A 10910-nucleotide genomic window follows, 5' to 3' on the forward strand; every position below is an offset into this window, starting at 1 on the left:
CCAGCCATCCCATTACTGGGTGTATACCCAAAGGATTATAAATCGTGCTGTTATAAGACACATGCACACGTATGTTTATTGCAGCACTATTCACAATAACAAAGACTTGGAATCAACCCAGATGTCCATCAGTGACAGACTGGATTAAGAAAATGTGGCACATATACACCATGGAATACTATGTAGCCATGAAAAAGGATGAGTTTGTGTCCTTTGTAGGGACATGGATGCAGCTGGAAACCATCATTCTCAGCAAACTATCACAAGAACAGAAAACCGAACACTGCATATTCTCACTCATAGGTGGGAACTGAACAATGAGATCATCTGGACTCGGGAAGGGGAACATCACACTCCTGGGCCTATTATGGGCAGGAGGAGTGGGTGAGGGATTGCATTGGGAGTTATACCTGATGTAAATGATGAGTTGATGGGTGCTGACAAGTTGATGGGTGTAGCACACCAACATGGCACAAGTATACATATGTAACAAACCTGCACGTTATGCACATGTACCCTTGAACTTAAAGTATAACAATAAAAAAATTAAAATATAGAAAAACATAGCCTTTATTGTTAGTATTTATTATGTTATTGTTTGTAAAAAGGTGTATCCTTTTATATATCACTGGATGTGATTTTAAATTATTTTAGTTAAGGTTATTGTTGTTGTTTTGGTACCTATGTGCAGGAAAGGGTTTGTTTGTTTTCTTGGAATGCCTTTTTCAGGTCTTGACATTTTATTCTGCTTTTATAAAACAAGTTTAGAAGTGTTTCCTCTTATTCTCTGCAATAGTTTGCAAACGATTGATGTCATTTTTTTCTTTAAATGTTTGGCAGTGTGCACCAGGAAATATTTAGAATTATGCATTTAAGGTATTTGAAAGATACAGACTCTTTAGATTTTTTTATTGATTATGTCCGTTTGTTTCAATGAGTTTGTCTATTTCAACTAACTTTTAAAATGTTATTGGCATACTTTCTTTTCATAGCATCCTCCTATTATTTGTTCACTTTTGAACATCCTGTAGTATGTCCTCTTTCTCATTCCTGATATTGACTGTTTGTGCCTACTCTTTTTTCCTTGCTCAGTCACGTCAAAGGGTTATCAATTTTATTAGACATTTCACAGAAACCACTTTTGGGTTCATAACTGTATTACTCTAGTTTTCTTTCCATGTCGTTAATGTCTGCTCCTCTCTTTATTTTGTCCACTCTTACTTCTTTAGATCCCATTAGCTGTTTTTTTCTTAAACTTCTTGAGATGGATTATGAGATCATTAATTTTCATCTTTTCTCTCTAAAGCGTATAGATTTGTCTAAAAATTTCTCTCAAAGCATGCCTTATATTTAATTTCATAATTTTCATATGAAATGCTTTCCTTCATCATTCAGTTACATTACTTTGTAAGTTTCATAATTATATATTCTTTGACTTGTGGATCATTTAGAAGTATAACATCCAAGCATGAGGGAATTTTCCAGTAATCTTTTTTAAAATTTATTTTTATAGCTTAATTCTACTGTGGTCAAAGAACATACTCTATATTATTTCAATATTTCAAAATTTGTAAAACTTAGTTTGTGGCTCAGAATATAACAAAGTTTGGGAGAATGTGATGTTGTGGTCTTCTGTTGTGTTCTACGTTTGTCAATTAGGTCATGTTTAGTAATAGTGTTATTCAAAATTATTACCTTCCTGATTTTTGTCTGCTTATTCTATCATGAGAGATGTGCTAAAACTACCCCGTGACTGTGGATTGTGCCTGACATATTTTAAGGCTAGCTTGTTAGGTATGTTCACTTTTAGAATCATTGCATGTTACTAGTGAATCCACCCTTCTGTTATAAAATGTTTCTTTCAGCACTTTGAGGATATCTCCCCGTTGTCTTCTGACTTCAATTTGTTCTGTAGATAAGTCAGCTGTCAGTCTTCTTTCTGTTGCTTATAAGGTAATTTGTCTTTTTTCTTCATCTGCTTTTAAGTGTGTTCCCTTTGGTTTGGGTTTTCATCGGTTGGGCTATGGTGTAATTAGTGCCTTTCTTCAGCTTGAGGTCCAGGTGTCTCATGAATCTGTGGCTTGGGATCCACCATCAGTTTTGACAGATTCTCATTTATTATCTCTTTAGATTAACTTCTGTCCCAAGCTCTTTGTTCTGTATTTCTGGGATTGTAATTATACCTTTACCTGTATCCAATTTATCTCATTTCCACTTTCTTTTCATCTTTTGTTTTACTGATCCTCTGCTCAGGTGTGTCTAATTCAGGGATCAGCAGATTATGACCAGCAGGTCATCACTGTTTTCGTAAATGAAGTTTTATCAGAACAGTCAACCCTATCTGTTTACATATTATCAATGGCTACTTTTGCACTATACTAGCAGAGTTGAATAGTTGCAACAGAAACCATGTAGCCTGAAAACCTATAATGTTTACTATCTGGCTCTTTATAAAATACTTGCCAAAGTCTATTTTAATCTACTTTTAAGGTCATCCATTGAGATATTGACTTAAATTATTGCATCTTTTATTCCTAGAATTTCCGTTTTAGTTATAGCTTCTTTGTTTCCAGTGAAATTCCCCATCTTATAATTTGATTTCTTGAATATTTTAATCTTATTCCATGTTCTCTGAAAAACACAGCCCATGGCTCTGTTCCATAACATAAGTGTTCCGACACTTATGTTATGATCATAGGAAAAGCATAAGGTGTTGCTAGGCCCCTCCTGCTGGGAAACAAGACTGAAGCCAAGGCCAGGGTTGCAGGAGGTAGTAATGGTGTACTTAAATTTTTATATTTTCCTCAGTTAATACCAATATCTGGATTTCCTGTCACTATGTTTATAATGTCTATTTTTTTTCACTTTTTTGGGTTGTTGTTAAATTTTGTTTTTTGTATTCTTAGTTATTTTTAAAGTTTGTGCTGTGTATTATAGAAGAAAGGTTGTGGATATAATTTGAGATTGTAGCAGATTTATTGATACTCTTTGTTAAAATCCCCTTTAAAATTATCAGATTATTTTGCTTCTAGATCTTCAGTCTAACACTCTTCCAACTAGATTATTTTGGATATCTTATTTTTGCTTCTAGAAGACAGCTAGATTAGCAACCAGTCATCTTTATCCAACAAGGAATTGAAATAACTTGAACCAGGGCTTTATTCCCTTTGAAGGTTGTCCTGTTTCCAGTTTACTTTATTCCTGTGATAGAGCTTTCTGGGGTCCTGGGTTGGGAACCTGGGGTGTTTACCAACACCTGACACCTTAGAAGGCCTTGAGCTCTAGGTGTTTGCTTGCCACTACATGAGGCTGATGACAGATTTGTCCAGTTTCTCAACTGCTCAGCCACCACTTGCAAACTGGAAAATGCCTTGAGCAAAAAGGTAGAGCCAAATGTCATGCCAAATTTGCTTACGTTTCTAAGTTTCTTTTGTGTCTGTGATCTTAGCCCTGCAAATCCTCACTAGCATGGTAGTTTTCTGATGCGTTAAAATACACTAAAAATACTTTATGGGCCAGGCGCTGTGGCTTATGCCTGTAATCCCAGCACTTTGGGAGGCCGAGGCAGGTGGATCACCTGCTGTCAGGAGTTCGAGATCAGCCTAGCCAACATGCCGAAACCACATCTCTACTAAAAATACAAAAATTAGCCAGGCAGGGTGGTGTGGGTCTGTAATCCCAGCTACTCAGAGACTGAGGCAAGAGAATCCCTTGAACCTTGGAGGCAAAGTTTGCAGTGAGTTGAGATCGCACCACTGTTCTCCAGCTTGAGTAACAGAGCGAGACTCCATCTTGAAAAGAAAAAAAAAAAAAAAAAGAAAAGAAAAGAAAAGAAAGATTTTATGCAGCATTTTTACTTATTCTCCCTGGGGAGATTCATCAGAAACAAGCAGTCCTGCTACAGCCAGAAACAAAGCTCCTTAGCAGTGTATCCTATCTCTGTAAACTGTGCTGTCCCCACTCCATTACCATAACGCTGCCTCTCCCTCCCTACACACACATCTCGTGTCTGGAATTTTTATACCATTTTGTAATTAAATACATAAAACCACTATTTTAAAATGTTTTAAAACAGTGGTTTTTTAAAATCTAAACAAAAAATTGTTTAGATTCTCTCATAAGCTTTACTGAGTTATTTAATCGTTATTGCTTCTTGCCATCTCACTACTTCTGTATTTATATTAGTTCTTAGTTGGTACATTCTTTAGTAGTTTTTTTTTCTTTTTTTCCAGTGAATATCTCTGAGTGGTAAAGTTTCAGAAACATGTTGTGTCAGAAAATATCTTTCATTGATTAATGATTGATCATTTGATTATAGATGGATAACTGATAACTGATTACTGATTAATAACTTGGTTATAGAATTCTAGATCCAATATTCTTGTCCCTCATCACTTTGAGGACTTGACTTTGTTTTCTTGAATGCAATATTTTTTGTGAGAAATGTGATGTTCATCTGATTTTTCACATTTTCTAGGTAATCATATTTTCTTTATGATAGCTTTTAGGATTTTCTTTATGCTTTTGTTTTATTTTTTAAAATGTCTAGAACTCAATGAACATTTTGAAACAGAGACTTCTGTCTTTCTTAAAGTCTAGGAAATTCTAAGCGATTATATCATTAAATATTGCCTCTTCGTTCTATTTGTCTATTATCTCTATTTTTTAAAGAAATATTGTAGCAGATTTATTGATATTCTTAATTAAAATTCCCTTAAAATTAAACTGTATTATTTTGATAAGTTGTTTCTTCCACTAAATATAGCATTTCTCATATGAAATATATTTTATAATACTGCATTTATTTTATTTTATTTTATTTTATTTTATTTTATTTATTTTATTTTTTGAGATGCAGTCTCACTCTGTTGCCCAGGCTGGAGTGCTATGGCGCGATCTCGGCTCACTGCAACCTCCGCCTCCTGGTTTCAAGCGATTCTCCTGCCTCAGCTTCCCAAGTAGCTGGGATTACAGGCATGCGCTACCACACCCAGCTAATTTTTGTTTTTTTAGTGGAGCTAGGGTTTCACCATGTTGGACAGGCTGGTCTTGAGCTCCTGACCTCAAAGGACCTGCCTGCCTCAGCTTCCCAAGGTGCTGGGATTACAGGCATCAGCCACCATGCCCGGCCCACCATATTTCTTTTTATTGTTAAAATTTTTTATCCTAATTTTATTTCTTGTTTTTTTTTTTTTTCAATTGCATTTTTTAGAGATTTTTCTTTTTCTTTTTTGTGTTTTTTTGAGACAGAGTCTTGCTCTGTTTACCAGACTGGATCTTGACTCACTGTAGCCTCAAACTCCTGGACTCGAGTTGTCCTCTTGCCTCAGCACCCGCAATAGCTATAGCTGGGACTATAGGTGCATGCCACCCCACCTGACTAATTTCAAACTTTTTCTTTTGGAGAGATAGGATCTCGCTATGTTGACCAGACTGATTTCAAACTTCTGGCCTCAAGTAATCCTCCTGCTTTGAACTACCAAAGTGCTGGGTTACAGGTGTAACCACTGTGCCTGGCCTGGTTTTTCTAACACATTAATTTTTTCTTTTCTTTTCTGTTTTTTTTTTGTTTTTTTGAGATGGAATTTTGCTCTTGTTGCCCAGGCTGGAGTGCAACGGTGCAATCTCAGCTCACTGCAACCTCTGCCTCCCGGGTTCGAGCTATTCTCCTGCCTCAGCCTCCTGAGTAGCTGGGACTACAGGCACACGCCACCACACCCAGCTAATTTTGTACTTTTAGTAGAGACCAGGTTTTGCCATCTTGGCCAGGCTGGTCTCAAACTCCTGACTTCAGATGATCTACCCACCTTGGCCTCCCAAAGTTCTGGGATTATAGGCATGAGCCACTGTGCTCATGCACAGTGCTGGCCACATTAATCTTTTCTTAGCATTTTTGATTGACAAAAATTGTATATTTTATAGTGTATAACATGATGTTTTGAAATATGTATATATTGTGGAATGGTTAAATGGAACTAATTAACATATATTATCTCATTGGTGCCCTATTTCCCTTTTTTTTTGGAGACAGTGGTTCAAGAGATTCTCCCACCTCAGCCTCCTGAGTAGCTGGGACTACAGGCATGCGGCACCATGCTGGGCTAATTTTTGTGTTTTTAATAGAGATGGGATTTCACCATGTTGGCAAGGCTGGTCTCGAACTCCTGACCTCAAGTGATCCACTTGCCTTGGCTTCCCAAAGTACTGAGATTACAGATGTGAGCCACTGTGCCTGGCCCCCATTTCCTTTTAATTAGATACTAGACTGTTTAAACACCATGTATTTGTACACTTAAGTCGAGTTCTTGCAGTTGTGCTTCTAGAAGAATTTTTCAGAAGGATGTGCTTAAATATATTATTATTAAAAGTGTAAGAGCCTCCACTATGTGCTATATTGTGAGCAAACCCAAATCAATTCTCAATCTTTGTTATCATGAAAATTAAAATCAAATGTTTCAGGAAGAAAAACAATATGAAATGAACAAACAAAAAAATGTCTACCTACATTTGTTGTGAATCCATTCACAGGCATGGAATTATCTGGAAAAATGACTCCAGGGAGATTTGCAGAAGATCACCTGAGCCCCCATTTATGACAAATCTTAATGAAATGTTATCACATCTTAAACTTATTGGAATCCTGCCCCATAGTTTTTCTAATGGATGGGTGGTTGTCTGCATACATGAGGAACATTTATCTTATTCTGAAAGGTGTGGAAAGCACTAGCTCCTTGTTTGCATGTGTGTTCTCACAGTTCTTTTTGTCCAGACCAGGTACACTGCAGCCAAAGACAGCGTGGTTCAATTCTTCTTTTACCAGCCCATCAGTCATCAGTGGAGACAAACTGACTTCTTTCCCTGCACTGTGACATGTGGAGGAGGTGAGGCCCAGGTTTTGTTCATGAATATTCAGAGCTCAGAGTTAGAGAAATTACACATTTGCATCTTTGAAGCTGATTTTAAAATTGGCATGGTGATTAGAGATGTCTGATCACACAGCACCTTACTCAGCAGCCTGAATGCAATGGTGTTAATGAATAAGATGCATTTGCCTTTCCTCTTGAAGACAGGTGCAAAATTGGATTTGGAAAACACTTTTTACTTTTAGCCAAAAAAACCCCCCAAAAAACAAAAAACTGTAAACAAACTTGTTTGCGTCTGTTACTGCATTTCTTTTCTTGATTGCCCTTAAAGTATGTATTATTTTAATTTTCTATGAAAATCTGAGAAGCAGAAAGATGGAGTGACTTGCCCAGCCTGGTCGAGTCAATGGGTATGTTGGTTCTAACATTAGATTTACAACTTTTTTCTTCTCAGGTGCAAGAGTATAAGTTTATTACAAAGAGAAAGGGTCTCTACTAAGTGTTAAGGGGAAAGTCCTGCTTATTGTCTGCTTAGTTCAAGGTTTTCTTTCCTTCTCTTCTCTTCTCTTTCCCTTTCCTTTTCCCTTTCCCTTTCCTTTTTTGAGACGGAGTCTCGCTCTGTCGCCCAGGCTGGAGTGCAGTGTGATGCTCGGCTCACTGCAACCTCCGCCTCCCAGGTTCAAGCGATTCTCGTGCCTCAGCCTCCTGAGTAGCTGGGATTACAGGTGCCTGCCACCTTGACTGGCTTATTTTTGTATTTTTAGTAGAGACAGGGTTTCACCATGTTGGCCAGGCTGGTGTCGAACTCCCAACCTCAGGTGATCCACCTACCTTGGCCTCCCAAAGTGCTGGGATTACAGGTGTGAGCCACCATGCCCAGCCTAGCTCAAGATTTTCATAGTCAATTGAGGAAGGTTTTAGGACAAGTGTAATCCAGGGCTCCACACATGCTACAAAAGCAGCATCTTTCATGCTCTGGTGGAAGATAATTGTCCGTTTGATATGGAGAACTGGCAACTCCCTGGACCAAATGAGGAGGCAACTAGAGCTACTGTCAAAAGAATTCTTTTTTTCTGAACTGACCTTTTAAATCAATGAATAAATGCATGCAACCCAGGAACCATGACTTCCTAGAATAGGGATTTATGTTGAAGCTTCCCCTTAGACTACCAGGCGGTAATACTAGGTGTTTACCATGTGTCAAGCCATGGATGAGTTGCTCATAATCACATTTATTCTTCTAGAAAACCCTAAGGAAGGTCTCTTTTATTTCTGTCTTATACATGAATAAACTGACACTTAGAAAGTGTAAAGAGCATACAGTAGTATGTTGTTCAGCTAATAAACAGTGCAGCTAGGATCTGGTGCCAGGTCTGCTTGATACCAGAGTCATGCTCTAAATGATTTTGCCCTTGTGCCTCCCCTAAACCACCTGGAACCAGGTCAGGGTATGCAGGCTCAGGTATGGTCTTTGTTTGAAGAGTTAGAATAAATCCTCCTTCAGCCCAGCCTAGCTCCACATCTTTTCAGTCCTTGAAGCCTACGGAATATCAATTTACTTAGAGTCAGAAACTGGCCTATCTCCTTTAAACTACAGGTATATGAAGGAGGGCTCTTCAGTCAGTGCCAGGTTGATGTAAATATGCAGGCAGATCTCTCTTCTGGAATTTAGGCTCCCCTTGACACAACAGGGCAGGCACTTTTGTGGGAAGCACGGGGCAGCCCAGGCCCAAGAATAAGTTTACATCCCTAGGAATGGAAGAGAAGACTGAATAGTGCCACAGAAAGAAAGTAAAAGGGAATCTCCCCAGTTCGCCAGTTAGTTCTTCCTAGGGCCAGATTTGAGGCAATAGACCACTTGATTATGATCTTGCAGCAGTGATTCTCACAGTGGGCTTCCTGGACCTGTAGCATCAGCATCTCCTGGGAACTTACTAGAAATGCAGATTCTCAGGCCCCACCGCAGACCTACTGAGTCAGAAACCCCAGGGTGTGGTTAATCCTCCAGGAGATGATGGTACATACTCCACTTTGTGTGTACCACAAAGTGTACATTGCCTCTTTAAGCCAGTGTCTTTGGATAGCAGCTGGAGCCATATTGCCATCACTGTTTTTGCCGTATCTGTGTTATTCCTGGACTGTTACTTACTTAAGGATTTTTCTTTAAGGGAACATTTATTCAACTTAAATAAACATATTCACAAAAAGAATTTAATAGTACTACCTTAAGTGGAAATCTATCTCTTGTCACAAATAGAGCACAATCACAAAATTAATACAATGAAAACAAACCAGTGGAGTAAGTCATCTTCAAGTTTCTACCAGCTCTGACATTCATTCAGTTTATTTTCAATTCCTCCTGAATTTTCTTGAATGTTATAAGCATTTTTATGAGGCAAAGGCTCCTTTACATCTTTGGGTCACTTATGACTCTTTGGATACTCTTACTCTGCAGAAAAACAAACAGCTCTCTCTCTCTTTTGTTTGTTTTAGAGGCAGGTCGCACTAAGTTGCCCAGGCTAGACTCAAACTCCTGGGCTCAAGCAATCCTCTAGCCTCAGCTTCCCAAGTAGCTGGAACTACAGGCATGTGCTACCATGCCTGGATAATTTTTAAAATATTTTGTAGAGGTGAGGTCTCACTATGTTGCCCAGGCTAGTCTCCAACTGGTGGGCCCAAGCCATCCTCCCACTGCAGCCTGTCGAGTAGCTGGGAGTGCAGGCATGTGCCACCACGCCTGGCTCAAACATCTATTTTTTTGAAAAAAATTTATTTCTTTGTTCTTACACACAGTCATTCAGAGAGACGTTCACATTTGGATCCATAAGATAAAAGACACTTTCTACTCCAGAGGAGACATTTTATAGTGGGATTCAGCTTAGTCCAGTTGATTAAATTCTTGGGAAGTGAATAGGTGTTTCCCATACTTGGGTGCACATGGAAAGACATAGTCAGTCCTGCTGGAGCTATAAATGTGCATGAGCACTTAGCAGTGAGATCGTCAACAAAGATAGCAGTGGATGTAAGAACAGAAGGGAGATTTTAGGCTGCTTTTGGGGTGCCTGCCATTTTCTGTACACTGGCAGCATTTCAGTACATTTGTTCAAGATACAGAAAGGCAATCTGCCTCATTTCTTTTGCTTTTTGTTATCTCTAAACTGTGATAAAACAAAAGAGGAAAATTAATTGTCTCTCCCCAAATTATAAACGCCTGTATATGCCCTGTTTTCATTTAGAAGTCTATTTCTATTTAGAACAAATATTTTTTTTTTCTGACTCAAGGAGCTGTAATCTCATTTTGTATTTGTTTTGGGGAAAATAAAACACACACATAAAACTCACAAGGAAAGCATTACCAAAATTTAATTATATTAGTAATCAAATCTGTGTGATGTCTGTGAATGGAATTTCAGAGTTTTTTGGATAATCAAGAAAATTAGTTCATTGATCTCTAAGGTACTGGGGTACTTGGATGGACTTTCCTAGTCTTCGTCTGTAATCGTCGATGTGAGACACTTGAGATCAATCTGGATAAAGTACCTAGATTGCCATTGCCATCTGATATCGTCAACTTTCTGGCAGATATTGGCACCCAAGTAACATTTTATTGACTCCATTTGGATTTTCATTCTTGTGGTTTCGACCTTGCTTTTATAATGCATACCAGTCCGTCCTTCTGCACTTAGCTTACATCGAAGCCATGTCTTGTAGAAAGCTGTCTAGTGGTTTATAAAATCAGATTCCTTTCGACAATCAGGACTTTAAATGTATTTTTAGACCTTTAGACCAACTGGCAGAGGCAGAGCGCTTGGCTTTGGGCATTTTTTCTTTCCTAAAGAGCTCATTCTAGTTTTGAAAATTACCTTTTTTTGAAAAAGTTTAACTTAACAAGACACTTATGTAGTGACAGGAAACTTGGAATCAGATCTTTCAGGAAATAGAAGCGGGCGGGTGCGGTGGCTCAAGCCTGTAATCCCAGCACTTGGGGAGGCCGAGACGGGCGGATCACGAGGTCAGGAGATCGAGACCATCCTGGCTAACACGGTG

General features: G+C 38.5%; 1 protein-coding gene across 1 annotated transcript in view; it reads left to right on the forward strand.

Moving 5' to 3' along the window:
• The window catches only part of ADAMTSL3 (ADAMTS like 3), a 224014-nt gene that overhangs the window by 64960 nt on the left and 148144 nt on the right, over nt 1-10910 (forward strand). Inside the window, exon 5 of the mRNA XM_017872132.1 lies at nt 6770-6881. Within this exon, the coding sequence (XP_017727621.1) occupies nt 6770-6881 (112 nt within the window). The remainder of the gene's footprint in view (nt 1-6769; nt 6882-10910) is intronic.

The sequence above is a fragment of the Rhinopithecus bieti genome, unplaced genomic scaffold (genome assembly GCF_001698545.2).
Source record: "Rhinopithecus bieti isolate Rb0 unplaced genomic scaffold, ASM169854v2 scaffold_7045, whole genome shotgun sequence".
NCBI classification, from domain to species: Eukaryota; Metazoa; Chordata; class Mammalia; order Primates; family Cercopithecidae; genus Rhinopithecus; species Rhinopithecus bieti.